Source organism: Echeneis naucrates, chromosome 8, assembly GCF_900963305.1.
Source record: "Echeneis naucrates chromosome 8, fEcheNa1.1, whole genome shotgun sequence".
Classification (NCBI taxonomy): domain Eukaryota; kingdom Metazoa; phylum Chordata; class Actinopteri; order Carangiformes; family Echeneidae; genus Echeneis; species Echeneis naucrates.
In genome coordinates, this window is record NC_042518.1 from 20,166,428 (window position 1) to 20,184,221 (window position 17,794).

The following is a 17,794-nucleotide window of genomic DNA, read 5'->3' on the forward strand; positions in this document are numbered from 1 at the left end:
ACACTACTTACTCACTCTTGACCTAAACTGGCAAATGAAGATATTTTAAGAAAGTGAATAGAACCACACAGGACAAGGCTATACACAAGCTGAAACTATTTTAAACCACTCCCACTTTCCAATCCATCCTCCGCCACAGTACTCCTGTTTCACTGGACCAGTAGTCCAATGACACATTAACAATATTCAAGACCTATCTGCACCAATTAATTATTATTCATTTACATGCAATTATTACCCTTTGATCCACATTTTCCTGTAGTCATACTGAATACTGAAACTATAATAGAGAAATGTAATATTAGATGCCCTATAGTGATTTATGTGGAAAAAATATCACTGAGCTGCATTGAGCTCAAGTTGCACCTGAAGATGGCATTTAACAATGATAATAATGCATTTTATTTCTAAAGTGCTTTTAACAATGCTTAACAGGAGGCAAGTCATTAGAAACAGTTAAATGATACAGAATTAATGAAATATGTAGCAATACTAAAAATGAAGAATGCATCAAACATCATCAGACATTAAAAGAGGCCCTGAGGGCTTTAATCTTTAATCACTGGTTTCAATGCTGCCAGACACAATAATTTCATCATACTATGCTTACCATTCTAAATTTATTTTTATTTTTATTTATTTTTTTGTCCGGCAATGAGCAAGGATAATTCAAAAGATCTAAATACTCTCCCAGCCCTCATCTGTCTTATGAACGGTTTACCAAATGATTTTTCTTCTCCTACAAGGTATTAAAGTGATTGGTGGAGTGAAGGAGCTGACTGGGGAGGAGTTTGGAGTCTACGTCAAGCGCATTTTAGCAGGTGGCCTTGCTTCAAGTGATGGTAAATACTGTTATCACTACTTCAAATTAAAATGAGTTTGCTATTCAAATTAGTGAATTAAACTTGAAATTGTACTCTGCTGTCCTGAGAAGAAAATAAATTTACTAAAATATTGTATTAAAAAAAGGTTGTGAAATACCAGAATACGACCAGAAAAGGAAAGACAGTTGAAAAAAATTAATCTTTGTCTCAGTGATTTGTTCTTTATTGGTGTCTATTCTCATTCATCCAGGTCATAGTCATATCCAGTCAGTCCGGCCAATTGTTGGCTGGATTGCCAATTTAGAAGCTGTGGTAGAAGTGTTCCAAGGAGCAAAAAAAACACAAGCTTTGATTGATTAATCCATGAAAACAATGAGTGAAAAGTAATAAAATAAAGACAAGAAAATTTAACTTATAGTGAGTGGGTTACAGAATAAATGATTGTTGAAGAAAACTATTCCCTTTCTTCTATTTTCTTTGTGGCTCTACCTAAATCTTATTTCTCGCACATAATGAAAAGCCTTTTTGGAAGATCAGAGTCAAATAATGGATCCCTCTCTTTTTTGATTTGCTCAGTTACATTGAGTCTTTAATAAGTAGCTTCACCGGCGCTGAAATGCTGACGAGGAGAGAGCAGAGGAGCGGTCAGAGACAGGCAGATGGGTCAGAGCTGGGAGAGCAGACAGAAGCCGAGGAACTCGTGGTTGGGGACGAAAGGCAGGCAGGTACACCAGGGAGCAGACATGGAGAGCAGGTTGGGAACAGGCAGGGTCGGCAACGGGAGATCTGTCAGGTAAATGCTGGAAAGTCTCACACGGCAAAGAACAATCTGGCAAGGAGGGAGTGTGGAGCTGGAGAATATATTCCTGAGTTGATTGGGGGTGATGGACTGCAGGTCTGCTGATGGCTGAGTAAGGACAGGTGTCGTGTGAGTAGTGGAAAGGTATTGAGTGCAGGGTGACAGACAGGAGCAGCTGTGACAGAACCCCCCCAACTTCAAGGAACGGCTCCCGATGTCCCAAAAACAAGTCCAGGGAGCCAGGGTGGGAGGAAGGGGGAACAGGAAGGCGGGCTAGAATTCCTCCAAAGCGTCTGTCTCAGCCTCCTCTTTGTTAGATGCCTCGGATGCAGGGGAGGACTGGGGTTCCATGTTGATGCCCCTCCTAGGGGAGGTAACATTGGAGGGGTGGTCAGGGTGCCGGCGGTGGGATTCCCATACAAGCCCTGCATCAAGGATTTGGCTGGCCGGGACCCAAGACCTTTCCTCCAGGCTACATCCCTCCCAATAAATGAGGTACTGTAGGCCCCTTCCACAACGACAAGAACGAAGCAGGTGGTGAACCGAGTCGGCAGGCACCCCATCAATGATTTGAGGAGGAGGTGGTGGCTGGGAGGCAGGCAACAGTGGGCTCTCTCGAAACAGCTTAACCCTGGAGACATGGATCCTCATGGTGCAGGGCAGCTTGAGCCAAACAGCCATGGGGTTGATGATCCTCATGAATGGCGAATGGCCCGATGAACTTAGGGGCCAGTTTCTTGGACTCCACCCTCAGTGGTAGGTCCCGGGTGGACAGCCACACCTTTTGTCCCAACATATAACGGGGGGCCTGGGAGCGACGGCGATTGGCAGCTGTCGAATACCGGTCTGCAGCATGAAGGAGCGCGGGCCTGAGACAGGGAGTCTCCTTCGCCTGAGCAGGAAACAGTGGGGGTTGGAAGCTGTAGACGCACTGGAAGGGGGAGAGCCCTGTGGTGTTTAGACAATGTTGACAATGTTGCTCCAATAAGGTGACAGAACTCCTTCCAGAACAGAGGTGAACAGGGGCCCTCGATCTGACACCATATCAGTTGGGAGGCCGCAGAGTCGGAAAATGTGCTGGAGGCCTGCAGGGCGTCTTGTGCTTTTTGCAGACGGGGCAGGCATTAACAAAGTCTCTGGTGTCCTCCTCCAGTGTGGCCCACCAGAACCGTTGTTGCAAGACCTCTTCAGTGTGCTGAATCCCAGGGTGGCAGGTGAGCCGGGAACTGTGGGCCCACTACAGGTGGTCTGCCACTCCTCCAACGCTAATTTCACTGCCAACAGCTCTCGGTTGCCAATGTCATAATTTCTCTCCACCGGGGACAGGCGCCTGGAGAAGAAGGCACAGGGGTTCAGCTTCTGGTCTTCTACAGAAAGTTGGGAAATAACTGCCCCAACCCCTATGTTGGAGGCGTCCACCTCCGCTATGAACTGTCTTTCTGGGTCAGGGACCAGAAGGATGGGAGGCGAACTGAAATGAGCCTTATGATGGTGGAACGCCTCCTCAGCAGCCTGGGTACACCAAACCTTGGAGGAGGTGAGGGCAGTGACAGGTACAGCCACAGTGCTGTAGCCCCAGATGAACCTTCTGTAGAAGTTAGTGAACCCCAGGAAACGTTGCAATGGGAGTCAGGGGTAGGCCAGAAGTTGACAGTTCCATTCGGTTCTGACCAATGACATGGAACTCGCATTTCTCTGCCTTAACAAACAGGAAGTTCTCAGGCGTTGCATAACAGTCTGGACTTCATAGATGTGTTCTTGCCTGGGCCGGGAGAAGATCAGAATGTTGTCTACGTAGACATACACTTACTTGTTGAGCATGTCCCTTAACACATCATCAGTAAGGGCCTGAAAGACAGCCGGGGCATTGGTAAGGCTGAAGGGCATCACCAGGTGTGTTAAAGGCCGTTTTCCACTCATTTCCCTCACAAATCCAGACCAAATGATAGGCATTGTGGAGGTCCAGCTTGGTGTAGATGGTGGCTCCCTGAAGCAACTTGAAAGCTGAGGCGATGAGGGAGAGAGGGTAACGGTCCTTCACCATGTCGTCATTTAGTCCTCTGTAGTCAATGCAGCGTCTCAGGGACCCATCCTTCTTAAAGAAGAATCCCACTCCGGTGGGTGACGAGGATGGTCAGATGATCCCTGCGGCCAAGGTGTCGCTGATGTAGGTCTCCATGGCCTCCCTTTCAGGGGCAGACAGGGAGTAGACCTTCAAATGCCACCAGTTCATCTTTGATGTGGGGAGCAGGCCTCATCAGGTAATCGTCACATTGGGCTGCAGAGTTCCAGCTGCTGAGCCGGGCCTGGGTGCGGATGTCAATGGCATAGTCAGCTACTGTCCAGTTCCCCTGCCTCAGGCTCATCAGGCCACCAGCGGCATCAGGACCCAGAGAAGCATTACCGAAAACCTTTCGTAGCTCCACCGAGAAGGCCTGGAACGTTGAGCAGGCTGACATGTACCTCTCCAGTTCATCAGAAATGGATTGCAGCATTCAGGATCCCCGGAGTAACACTCTGGCGCCCCCACCCAGGGCTCTGATATGGTGACCGGAGGTAGCACAGGGGCTGGAGCTGGAGGGGGCAGAGCTGCGGTGGACGCAGCTTGCTGCATCATAGTGGTAGCCATCTGTAAGACCTAGGCGGCTAGCATGGTAAGCGCTTGCTCCAGAGACGAAGCAGAATGTCAACTGCGTATCATGGCACTGGAGCATGTCCTCCACTCTGGCAAGGTGAGACGAAGGAGAGGTGGGGTCTGCTGGGTCCATGTCTGGCCACATTGTACTGACAGCGGGGTGGTTTGGACCCAAAAGCAGAACACAGAAGAGAGGTAGACAGTTGGTAATGACTTTTATTGCCAGGGAGAGATGAAGACTAGCATCTGCAGAGCCGGTCACCGGTGCTGAAGTGCCGTCGAGGAGAGAGCAGAGGATGAGCCGAAGCTGAAGACACTGAGGCAGAACTCGCGGTCGTTGACGAAAGACAGGCAGATACCCTGGGGAGCAGACGTGGAGAGCAGGTCAGGAACAGGCAGGGTAGGCAACGGGAGATCTGACAGGTAAACCCTGGAAAGTGACAGAGTGGGATAATTATGAGTTACTAGGTAACAGACTTGGTAAGACTATATTAATGAATCATGATCGGGCTTAGTTGCTTTTTCTCACACGGAAGGACAACAGAAATGATCTTCTTGATAACACCCGTTCTTCTGTCTGGACCTAATTAAGTTTGTGAGGCAGACAGAATAGGGAAAATCCAAGCATCATCTATACCACTTATCCTTAGAGGGCCACTCGGGACTCAGACCAGCCCCATACTGAGGGCTGGTCTGAGTCACCTTACTGACAGTATCACCCCTTGAACCAAAAGTAAGCACTCATACTAACATGCTTACCCTTGTAGGGTCCATTACTCAAATGAAACAGCCTTGATTCAATGCAATCTTGTAATGCTTGCTTCTATAAAATTATTTTCACAATATACTTTCTCTCTAATGAAATTAATTCTTTTTACTCAAATTTCAGAGATTTTACCATTAATATTATTAATATCAGACTTAGGTAATTTCAGATTGAAATAGTCAAGTGATCTGCTGCCAATCATTAACGCATTCTGTGTTTAGCATAATATTAATGGAATTTAAACGCACTGGGAATTACTTTGTCTCAAAAATGCAGGGCAATGTTTCTCATGCTATGTGCTTGCCCTGTATAAACAAACATTAAATAAAAACAAAATTTATGTATGATATGTCAGCTGTTACAGTTTCAGTGTATCTGGCCTGTCAGATCGCTCACAGGAACCCATCAATCTATTCAAAACTCAAACACTTTGGAGTAATGAACAGTATCTGAAAAGAAAGAAAGGTAATCGAGTGCTCTGAATATTCCAGTTAGAGGAGTGCACTTAGAGCTAATCTTCTTATAGGTGGCTTCAGTCAAACGATGTAACTTAGGGCACGCACCTCCGAGTCAAGGAATAATGTATAAAAGCCATTTACTTAGAACATTGGGGTAAATATAAAAACTTTTATACCATGTTCAGTGTGAATACTCTTTTCTGATTGGTTAGGGTTTGGTAAACCGTTTAATGCTGCAGAAGAAAAAGAAATGGAGAAGAAAAGACAAAAGGAAGTGACACCCGAAGAGGGTTAGTATTAGGAGGAGAAAGACGACATAAATTCTAAAAATAGGCAGTTCAGATATTGACAGGCTTCCACTGCCAAAAACAAAAGAACACAGATTTGAAATCAGCGTGGTTGTAGAGGGGACTATTTTATTCCTTGTTATGACAATGGTAAGCTTTTGCTTCAAAAACTGAAGTGAATTGCCATGATATAAGCTGGGGATGTCCGATAATATCGGCCGACCGATATTATCAGCCCAATATTAGCATCCTACCGCACCTGGAGGTAAAATTACAACAACACTGTGTGGCTAGTCGTGGCTAACAAGCTTGCTCACTTGTTGCTACACAAAATGTCCATGGTCTGGAATTTTTTTGGAGTGCCTCTCGTAGGGTATCACAATAAAAACAGGTAATGTGTAAAGTCCATGACAGGAGATATGTGATGTGACCTAAAAATAGTTTGGGGGAAAAATGGCTGCATATGTTGTTATCGGTTGATATCGGAAATCGGAAATTAAGTGGACAATATTAGCATATCATATATCGGCAAAAAGTTAATATCGGACATCCCTAGTATAAGCAAGTAAAACCGTGAGTAGATGTGCTTCAAATGGTTTTCATGCACGATGTGGAGGCAAAGAACTACCCGACATGGAATTTGCCTCCGCATGGGTTAACCCTTACTTAAACAACGCCAACCGGTTTCGGCCATGTCAGGCCTTCATTGGGGCATGATTAGAAACAGGTGGCTGACTAACACCAGTAAATACAGAGAAAAGGTTACATGATCAGGCATCAGATATCAAGTTGTTCTCAATGTCTGGTCAGTGTTGTTTTAAAAACTTTTACATTTACCCCAGTGTTCTAAATAAAGGGCTTTTATACATTATTCCTTGACTCAGAGTGCCACAAGTGATATCGCCTGAATGAACAGTATCTACCTGATATAGTCTTTGACATGGTAACACACACATCATACATAGGCTGTCAATTCTAAATCAAAGGAAGTCAGTGCACCAGTAGAAATAACATAAAAATGTCCAGGCTCCAGAGGATGCTGATGTTTTCTGGAAAGAATCTTGATACTGCTGTCTTTGTACTATTTGTCCTGGAACACCTGGTGATACCTGATTATCCACAAAAGACTAGAAATGTAAAAATTTTAGGTGTTTTTGTTTTAACCACTTCTTCCTGTATTATCTGACCATAGGCAACCTGATGCCAGGGGACCAGATCTTAGAGGTGAATGGGGACAGTTTAGTAGGAGTCACAAGTGAAAGGTAAAATCTCGCTGTTCTTATTTTTGTTTGTATTGCAATGACTGAGGTGATGGTATAACAGCAATATAATTCTTTCTGTTTCACAGAGCTGTGGATATCTTGAGAGCAGCCTCTGCAACCAATCACATGCGTCTTCTCATTGCCAGAGATGAGGAGGCAAAGTAAGCAGATGTCCTGTTGTGGTACTCAGTGTTAGATCCATTATCAAAACACAGATCTGGTACATTTTTTTCATCTAGTTCTCAAACTAAATTTACAAACTTACTGATCCAACGTGTGATTTAAACCTTCAAGCTTACTTTACAACATAATGTGCTCATTATATTATATGCTTAATATTTTATTATTTGAACATCTTATTCTTACCTGTGAATAATTGGAAATGTAATGAGAGTGAGTGAAATACAGCAGCTAAACAGAAGCAAGGGCTCCATCCAAGAACAGCTCCAAGAGTGTTAACTCTGTATCAACACCATGTTTTCTTTTACTGAGGTTAGCATGCTAGCCTGCTATCTCTGGCCTGTTTCCTCACTCTTGGAAAGAGATTCACCTAAGGGTCCACTCTGTCCTAAACCAGTGGCTGCCCAGTTACTGTGTATTTGTGTGCTGAGAATGCACAAAAACACACACGTTTCTTCACTGTGTTACAAGGCACCTTTCCAGGTTCTGTTTCTAGCCATTCCTAATTATCCAATCATAAGATCATAGGCTGATAAAGTGCAAACTGTACACAACACGTTACTACATTGACATGGTGTCACTGATGGCAGATACCTGGCAGAATCAGTGCCCAATCGAATATCTAATTGTATGACAACCAGTCTGGGGGGAAACCAGGTCAGTACCCGCTATCATTAACACACCCTTGTCTACCCTTATAATCCATTTTAGGCAATGTACCTTGACCATTAACAAGAAGTTGACATATGTGGTGGTGAATTTGTATTTTTAAATAAGCAAAGGTGTAGCATTTGAATGTGTTGTTTCCTGCCTATAAATCCTGAGTCAGGATAGATTTACACCCTAGCTGAGACAATGCATGTCAAACATGACCAGTCAGTTTTATGACACAAGCACTAGTAACAGAATGGATTTACTGGGCAGATACCAATATATGTATGTGTAGATGGCACAAAAAATGTCAACATGTTATTTTTCTTATGTAATGGATTCTCACAAAATGGTGTCACCAGTGAACCCCCTACCCCCACCCCACCATGTCACTGTGTTGCATATAGCGGAGTGACAGATTCAGGAAGGGTAAAGAGCTTAACCTAGGGCAATGCTCCTGATGAGATGAGATGTCTGTGTTAATCTGTGCTCTATGCTTTACCTACCCAGCAGGCCAGACCACAGCTATTGAAGGGGAGGGGAGTGGACAGCAGGAAAGAGGAGGATGGGGTGGGGGATTATGTCTGTCTGTCAGTAAAAACTAGTTAAAACTAGGTTAGCACTCATTGCTACCTCACCATCCATTATCTATATCACCTGATTGTAGGGTCACAGGGTGGAGTCAATCCCAGCTGGTTTTGGCCAAGATCACCAGTCCTGTACCTGAACCCTCACTGCACACCTCCTGCCCTCCATTAGCTTCACCATCAAACAATGAAAGTTCAGTTGATGACACATTCATTGTTATTATTATTATTTGCTCTGAAATTAATGGGCCATACCTGCTGCTGGTGGTTGACCCAATCATCTCTTGCTACTGGTAATGAAACAGGTGCAGCCTGAGGTTTTTTGTTTTTTTGTTTTTTTGTTTGTTGGGGGGGGCGTTGTGCTGTTCAAGAGCAATTTGTGTCTTCATTTATCTTGGACCCAATGCCTGCACTTTTTATAATCTGCTTAGAAACACCAAAATCAAATCACCAGCCACAGGGGGGATTTCAAATTGTTGCGTTGCAGATGATAATGCTCAGAAAAGAAAATCAAGAGTAGATACAGTGTTTACAGTCAGAGGATACTATCAAACTGAGATGTGTCAATATAATAATTAACCTTATTATGACTGTGAACCAATGAATTTGTGTTAATTCATATATGTATTCCCAATTATCATATTTATTTACTCTCACTCTCACTCACGGGTTTTCTACCACTTAACTGTTTCGGGGTAACAGGGGGTTGCTGGAGCCAGTCCTAGCCAATGTTCCAGACAAGGGCAGGATACACCCTGGACAGGTTGCGAGTCTATCGCAGTGCCAACACATAAAATCCACCCCAGGCCTGAAAATTGAACCTATGATCTTCTTCCTGTGGGGCAACAACACTAACCACTATGCCGCCATGCTGCCCTGGCATGTTTACCATTTACCTTATTTTAATTTTCATAACTTGTGCCATTAAAATATTGGTATTGAGTGAACAGTAAAATAGGTTAATATAGTAGATGAAAAGATGTTCTCTTTTTTTGATGACAAAATCCACAGATAAAGCAGAAAGTAAGATTAGAAAATGATTAGTTCAGGAAGTAATAGACAAACAACAACAAAAAAAAAAGAGATTTAAAAAAGCAAGAGTAGGTTAATCCAGTATTAACTATCTTTATCTTTAACTGAAAAGAGACTGACTTATCGTTTATATGGCCTAAAAATTGTTTCACCACAGTGACCTTGTTTAGATATAATGAGGGAGTCGTTTCATTTGTCCACATTCCAAGACTTGAATAACTCCAACTATGGTTAGACTCGAGATTAATTTAAATGCAATGAGGAGGCAACATAGTGTCAGAGCAGCCAATAAGTCCCTCATCATTACTGCAGCATTTATCTGAAATTTTTTCCTTTGACTTTTTGGAAAAGGAAGGAATTTGCTGAGCTTCTGGAGAAATATGGATCCAACGGCAGCACAGGATCAACACGCAACTCTCCCATCCAGCAAGGTAGGTCTGTTACCAGAGTTGTTATGTTCAGGCTCCTGAAGAAAGAACAAAAAGAGGCTGTAACATCATGTGATTTCAGTTTGAGTGGGTTTTGGGGGTTTCAGACTAAATATGCCAAAGTTGGAGTAAGATGTAATTACAACTTCAAGTTGATAGCAAACCTGTATGAATGATATGGGGTGATGCCAATCAACTTCCTGCTGCTAGAGAACAAACATCTATCTCTCTGATTAAAGACTAAGCCTTCAGGGTGTTGGGTTTGAAAAGGGTGTGTTTGGTTATCAGCGATAATTAACAGAGATAATTAGGAGTTATAAAAAAAATAAAAAAAAATTCAATTCAATTAATAATGTAGAGCACCACTTGGAGTCCAGGACCAATAGTCAAACTGTAAATGTTGCCTCATAAACAGTTCTGACACGGGGTGTTGTGTGAGGGAATAGTGGTGGAATGAGGACCCAAATGCAGGAGTTAGACTGGGTATGGAGGTGAAAAATAAATACTTTAATAGCAAAGGAAACCAAAAAACTACAAAAGGCACTGTGTCGAAGCACAAAACCAAAAACTACAAAACTGAGATGGAGGGACAACAGGTATAGAAGCACAGACAACAGGCAGAGACAACAGGCCGAAGGACACGGGCAGAGGCATGGGCAGAGAGAAGCAACCACAAGTAAAGAGACCAGCAAGAGTCAGGAAAGAGGGATGGCAGGCCAAACAAGACAAACACCACCAAGTGGACAAGGATCTGACGCGGACTAAACAGATATCAAAAATATCTGTAGCATTGTCCTTGGTATATTGCATTGCTACCATCAGTGAAGCCACCAGTGTGTAGCTCACGTGCTAAAAAATACTAACCACACCAGGAACCAAGATCAGCACAAAGATTTTCCAGATTTTATTTGTCCTATGAAAAGCGCAGTGTAGTGTTGCAACCACACTTGCTATGCTTCTCTCATGGTTGCTGTCCCAAAGTCTAAATTAATGCGAAGACAGGCTGCTCTGCTTTACTGTTACACTACCAGATTATGATTCAAACATATTATATGAATTTTTACAATTGTTAGAGTACAGGATTATGATTCAAACATATTATATGAATTTTCACACTTGTTACAGTACCAGATTACGACTCAAACATATTATGTGAATTCCCCACAATTCCCCCTTTTGATCTCTAATAAGAGATCAATAAAAGGCTCCTCGGAACTGTTCTACTTGCTCCACAGCTGCTGCCCCACTGGTGTCTCACAGCATATTTGAGTCTCAGAACAAATCTGTGTGGTGGTAGCTTGGCACGCTACGTGTCGGAGGAGGAGCGCTGTTTCACCTCCCCCTCATCTCTGGGTACAAGGGTAGACTACCTTGTCCCGGCGGACCACTCCAGAGGATTATTCTGCCTCTTTGTCGGAGTGGTCTGTTTCAGAACCAGCCGGTTCTGTGCACGTTTCTTGTAGGCCTGAGGGGTTCCTCCGCAGCTGCACATTGGCTCCAATGGTACCAGGTGTCACCTTTGCCCTCTTACCGCATGTGACGTTCTCTCCGTCACCTGGAAAGGACCCGTTCACCTGGGCTCAGTCCACTTTCTTTTGTGCACCTTCAGAAGGACCCACTCTTGTCCTGGAATGACTGCTGCCTGGTTACCTGAGCACTGCTCGCCGACCTGCTTAGAGAAAGCGGACAACAATGATTGTAATTCAGCAAAATAAGCTTTCGGAGGTCTGTTTTCTGCCTCAGACTTCCTCATTCCAGGAGCCCGACCTTGAGGTCCGGGGAAAGGACACCTCGTTTGTAATTCAAACAGAGTGAACCCGGTGCTGGCATTTACGGCTGACCTTATAGCCATTAGTGCTAAAGGTAATGCAGTTACCCAATCCATTCCAGTCTGTGCGCAGATTTTGGCCAATTTGTTTTTTATGGTTTGGTTAGTTTGTTCAACCTTTCCCTGTGACTGTGGGTGATACACAGTCCCAAATGCATGTCTAAGACTTAACAGGTTCTCCACTTTTTGGAGATCTTGGTTCTTGAAATGGGTTCCATTATCTGATCTGATTTTCTCTGGGAACCCATGTCTCGGAATGTATTGGTTGATGAGGAACCTTACTACTGATGCACTGTCTTCCTTTTTCGTGGGGCAAACCTCAGGCCACCCTGTGTACACGTCAACGCACATCAGGACGTACCTATAGCCTTTATGGGGCACTATCATGTCTGCAGTAGATATCTCCCTATCTCTGGTTTGATGGTCGGCCAAGGGTTATACTGCGTACATACCTTACACCCACTTACCCATTCTTTTGTCATCTCTTTCAGGTAAGGATGCCACCACTCCTTCAGATTTCTCGTGATTTGTGTCACTCCTACGTGTCCTACCCCATGGGCCTCCTCGAACATCCCTTGTCTTAATGCTGGTGGTAGTATGAGTCGTCCGTCTGGGCCTCTCCACATTCCACTTTCACTACTTCCTCCCCGTGCTTTCCAGACTGACAGTTCTTGGGGTGAAGTCTTTTCCCGCATTTCTTTGATTCTTTCTTCTTCTCCATATCTTTCCTTTCCTCCGTTTCGGCACAGATCATTATTAACCTAGTCTGGTACCCTGTCACTTCTTTAGCCGCCTTATCTGTTGCCTCATTTCCCTTGGCTGTTAATGACTGAGTGGTGTCATGTCCCTTGCACTTGATGACTGCTACTCATCTTGGTAATAGTAATGCTTCGGCCAATTCTTTCATTTCTGCTTCGTGCTTAATAGGTTTATTGGAGGCTGTCAGAAACCCAGTTCTCAACCATTGGCCTAATTCTACATGCACTGCCCCTGCAGCGTACGCTGAATCAGTATAGATGTTCACCTTCTGTCCCGCACTCATTTTTAACGGTTCTATTACCGCCCTCACTTCTGCTCTCTGTGCAGACTTTGCTCCTTTCAATTTTCCTGCCTTTTTCACAGTGAACTGTCCTGCTTGTTCCTGCACAACTGCATATCCTGCTTTTAACCCTTCCTTCTCATCCCTATAACAACATCCATCTGTGTAGAGGTTCACTCTCCCTTCTAAGGGTTCAGCTTGTAGATCTGGTCTGACTTTCTCTTCCTTTGCTACCTGTTCCTCGCAGATGTGTGGCTCTCCTACCCCTATCCTCTCTGCCTTATTGATTCCCTCATGTGTGTATGTGATGTTGGGGGCATCCAGCACTTTGCTCAGTTTCTTTTGCCGCAGCAAGGTTAATGTAAATGAGAGTGTACATATGCTACTACACTATGTGCTGTTAAAACTTTCAGGGAGTGTCCCATGACTATGTGGGCGGTTTTCTGAATCAACATGGCCAAACCTTGGTGTCGTTGTTCCATTCTGTCTAGCATTACGCTCACATACATCAACACTTTTCTTTTCCTGGAACAGGACACCATTCATTACTCCTCCTGTTCCAGAAACATCGAGGAAGAATGGGCAGCTGTAATCTGGGGTAGCCAGATCCACAGCAGTCGCCAGAGTCTGTTTTAAGGCAATAAAAGACTGCTCCGCTTCTTGAGACCAAACGACATCCGAATTGAGGTTTCTCATCCCCTGTTCCCGAATACAGGCTCTCAAGGGCTGAGTTAACCCGGTGTAGTTGGGGACATACTGACGACTGTACGACGTAAGACCTAGAAATGACAACATGTCTTTGACCTTCTGCGGCCGTGGATGGTGCAAGATAGTAGTTCTGTGTGCTGGTGAGAGACTGGCCCCCTTTTGAGATAGTACACGACCTAGGAATGTGACCTGTTTACGGGTCACCTGAAGTTTCGACTTACTGACCTTAAATCCTGCCCTCGCCAAGCAAAACAACACTTGTGAGGTGGCTTCCAGGCAGGTTACTGCCGTAGGTGCGGCCAGAAGTAAATCATCCACATACTGCACCAGTGTGACCCCCTCTGGGAGCTCACACTCAGACAACACATTCTTAAGGACTTGATTAAACAGTCCTGGGGAGAGCGCAAAGCCTTGAGGTAAACGGGTGTACCTCCATTGAGTTCCCTTGAAAGTAAATGAAAAGATATCCCTGCGATCCTCCACTAAAGGAAGACAGAAAAATGCGTTGGCCAAATCAATACAGGTGAACCATTCGTGCAATGGGGCCAGGTTAGTCAGGACCGCATAGGGATTAGGCACTGGTATGGTTGTAGTTACTAAAACCCAATCATCCTGTGCTAATACTAATTTTACCATCCCACCCAATTCTTTAGCCTGATGTTTAGGATGTAAGGCTTGAGACACATGTGGGACGGCCTCCTCTGACATCTGATATCACTGCAATTGTTCTGGTGTAAGAGACACCGCTGCTGCCACTCCCACAGGAGCGACGTATATGTTTCGGGTGGAGATCTGCCAGTCCTTCCCCTCTAATTGTTCTCGGAACCTTTCCTGGAACCATTCTGTTTGGTTATGATCTTAAAACAATGTTACGTGTGGAGGATCAGGGGGAGGCATGTCAGGCTCGAGGGACGCGATCCAGGGCTTCCACCTCATGAAGACTGAGAGAATGCCACGGTGTTCAGTAGTTTCAGGTTTCAGCATGGCCCAATAGATGTCTGCATAGGAACCTTGCATTGGCTGGAGGAGATAACTGCCTTGTTTAGAGGGGTTCCTGAAACAGGGCAACTCAGTCCCATCTGGTAGAGTCACTGTGAGTCCATCTGGTCCACACATTATGGATGCCCCCAGTTTTATCAACAAGTCTCTACCTAGGAGATTGACAGGCACGGTTGGAGAGTAAATGAACGGATGTATAAGGCTTTGCTTCCCCACGGTGGTTAACGGTGGCTTGGTCAATGGCAGAGTTTGTGATTCCCCAGAGAAACCCATGATGGTGGTAGTTTGGTCTGACAGTGCAGCTGGTCAAGATGTGTTCATCGTGGAGCACGTTGTGCCGGTATCAACCAGAAATGGCAGCACCTGTTTGTCGACTGAGACGGGTAGCATCGGGTCTGCCGTTAAGATGCCACCCAAGTCTCTCTGTGGGGTGTGTCACTGGGCATGGGATGGCCAGGACTGGCCACCTGAAGCTGACATTTGGCGGACAGGAACATTCCCACCGCCTCCACAGCCACGTTGCCCTCGAGATGTGATCTGAGGATATCCTGTGCCTCGTCCCCGTGACCTGTGTGGACATTCACGAGCCCAATGCCCTTCTTCTTCACAATAGCAACACCGGTCATTGCTCCCTCCTCCCGAGAAGTTGCCTCGGCCGCCCCGACCTCTGAACCCCGATTATAGGGTGCTCCTGATCCTTGTTGGAACATCACCAGAGGTGTTTCCTGGTGTGTCGGCTCTTCTCAAGGTGGAGTGTGATCCAGGTCCGGAAAGTCAGATCCACCCGAAACCATCATGACCTCTGCCTGGAGGTTTCCTCCTCTTGGCTACCTTTGTCTTGAGCCTTGGTCAGGTGATGTATGAGGTGCCTGTCCCACGTGTGCAACTCGCACCCTGCCATGTCTGGATTGTCTTTCATAACTTCTCTAACTTGCTGGGGCACCCCCTCCAGAACAGCCTGTCAGTACAGCTCTCTCTGGAGCCCTGGCTTACCAGGGTGTGCGCCGGTGTAGTGGATCCACTTATCTTTACATTTATCTAGAAAATCTCTGGGGTTTTGGTTATTTTCCCACTTAAACTTAGGTACCGCCGCTGCAGTGGACAGGGGGTATTTTGCGCATATGCCGCCTCCTATTTGGTCACTAAACCTGGTGAATCTCTTGTCGTCTCTATGTTGCAGTGTCCCTGCCTGATTATCTATTTCTCTCATGTCAGCGTTAGTCATGGATCTTCCTGCCACTGCTCTGAAGTCACCTAGAGCCAGCATCTGGCCCGCAGTCAAACTGTTCAGTTTCCCTAACCACAATGCTCCTCCCTCTGACACGGGGGTAGCTTGTCCACTATGGCCTGAACATCTCATAGTCCGAAAGGTCAGCATTTATGTCCTTGTGCTATTGACAGTAATGGCATGGCCTGGCCCCTTATGTTGCTTGGATCTCAGAGTCATTGTATGTGTCTCTTTTGCAGTCTCTCCTCTTTCCCCTAACTTCTGGTGTATATGCTGTAGCAATTGTCCTGATGCCTCCAACATCTGCTCTAGGCCATCAGTGCTACCTGTCTCACTATCCTCTGCTTCTTCTTTGGGCTCTCTAGTTTCTCCTCCGAGCCAGGCGTCCCCTGGCTTTCTGCCCACTGTCTGCTCATTTTTTCTGTGACCTGCCCTGCGCTCCCATCCTGCCATAAACCTGTCAGGTGCAATCTGACTTGATTATATCCTCCTCCCTGTGAACCTCTCCTATTCATTCTCTCTGTTTCCCTTCCCTCCTGTTGCTCCCTCATCATTTGTTCCTCCATGCTTCTGAGTTGATGAACATCTTTTTTTTTTTCATGATGCTCGCCTTTTCTTCCTCTTGCTTCGCCTTATCCCTCTCCTCCTTGCACTCATTTTCTTTTTTCTATTTCCATACCATCTTTGCCAGCCTGTTTTAAAGCCTCTTCAAATTTCCCTCTTATTTCTTTTCAAATTCTTCTTTCTTTTTTTTTTTTTTTTTTTAATCTGATATTGTAGCGGCTGCTGATATTACTTTTTGAACTTGTGTCAGCAACGGCTTCCAGATTGGTGGTCCCCACCCGTCATCATCTATCTCCCCACAGTAGTTACCATGCGCACAACACACACAGCAACAAGCTCTCATATACCAGCAAGTCATCCAAGTTTTGTCCAAAGACTATAACAAAGAAGATCACACATAAAGTTCATCAAAAAAATCTATTGACTGCCTAGAGAAGGAGGCAGCTTCTGCTTTAGGATTTTAGTTTATTTTCAGCCAACTATGTCTCTTGAAATTTCTCAGGTTTTCTCCCATTCTCATTTAGCAATTAAGGAAGCAAAATATATGAATGTGTTGGTTGTCAGTGGCATGTCAGTTCTTTAAAACGTACTTATGTCACTTGTATTCCACTGCCCTATACATCTTCTCATCAGCATATGAAAAGATGTAGACAGCTCATGTCTTCTTTTACTGTAAAGCTGGAAAGCAGGGGTGCCATTTTGCTGGTGTACCATCAGCCACTCTGTTTTGTGTGTTTCTTTTGTGTCAATGTAAAGGTGGTCGCTACCTGGAGAGTACATCGTCAGGTTCCTCGTCTCGCTCTCAGAGTCCTCTGTTGTTGAGCCCAGCAGGATCTCAGAACATGTACAACGGTGGGCCTATGTTGCGCTCCCTGAGGTAAGAGATATGACCAGTAAATGTTGGCACTCTTGATTTGAGGATAGGAACACAGTGCGCCTGCCATGAGCCAATAATATTTGAGATTTTTAAAATCTCATCACGTTAATATTTTTATTGAAGGATTTCTCTAGCTTATACATTTATGTGCTGTCAGAGGTGAGGTATCATTTTGTTTTCATTGTTTGTATGTTGCCAGTCATCCAGGTGAAGGAGTAATTCAGCTTGTCTCAGTGGCACGATCCAGCAGTCTAGGCATCACCATCGGAGGAGGCTCCAACAGGTCTGACGGCCCTGCTGTCTTCATCCTGGAGGTTCTGTCTGGAGGAGACTGTCACCAGGTAAAAAGGGTCAAATGCACGCAGTATCATTAAAAGTCAGATACAGAATCATTTGAAGGGTTTAGTGAAGCACGGAACGTTTCACCAAACTACAACATGAAGGACTTAGGAAGGACATGAAGCATGCAATATAAATAGTATAATAACTATATAAATCAACTCTGAAACACAAGTAAGTATTATGTGGTGGGAATGACACCCCTGGACAGGTAAATTTTGATTTGTCTTAATACAATGTTGTTTCATTTTTCATTGGAGTTTTCTTGGCCATAAAATATGACTATACAGAAAACTAGAACGA

General features: G+C 44.9%; 1 protein-coding gene across 1 annotated transcript in view; it reads left to right on the forward strand.

The window, feature by feature from the left end:
- The window catches only part of LOC115047239 (syntaxin-binding protein 4), a 74,790-nt gene that overhangs the window by 17,663 nt on the left and 39,333 nt on the right, over positions 1–17,794 (forward strand). Inside the window, exons 3-8 of the mRNA XM_029508041.1 lie at positions 747–842; positions 6,962–7,031; positions 7,118–7,192; positions 9,833–9,912; positions 17,032–17,152; positions 17,352–17,493. Of these exons, the coding sequence (XP_029363901.1) occupies positions 747–842; positions 6,962–7,031; positions 7,118–7,192; positions 9,833–9,912; positions 17,032–17,152; positions 17,352–17,493 (584 nt within the window). The remainder of the gene's footprint in view (positions 1–746; positions 843–6,961; positions 7,032–7,117; positions 7,193–9,832; positions 9,913–17,031; positions 17,153–17,351; positions 17,494–17,794) is intronic.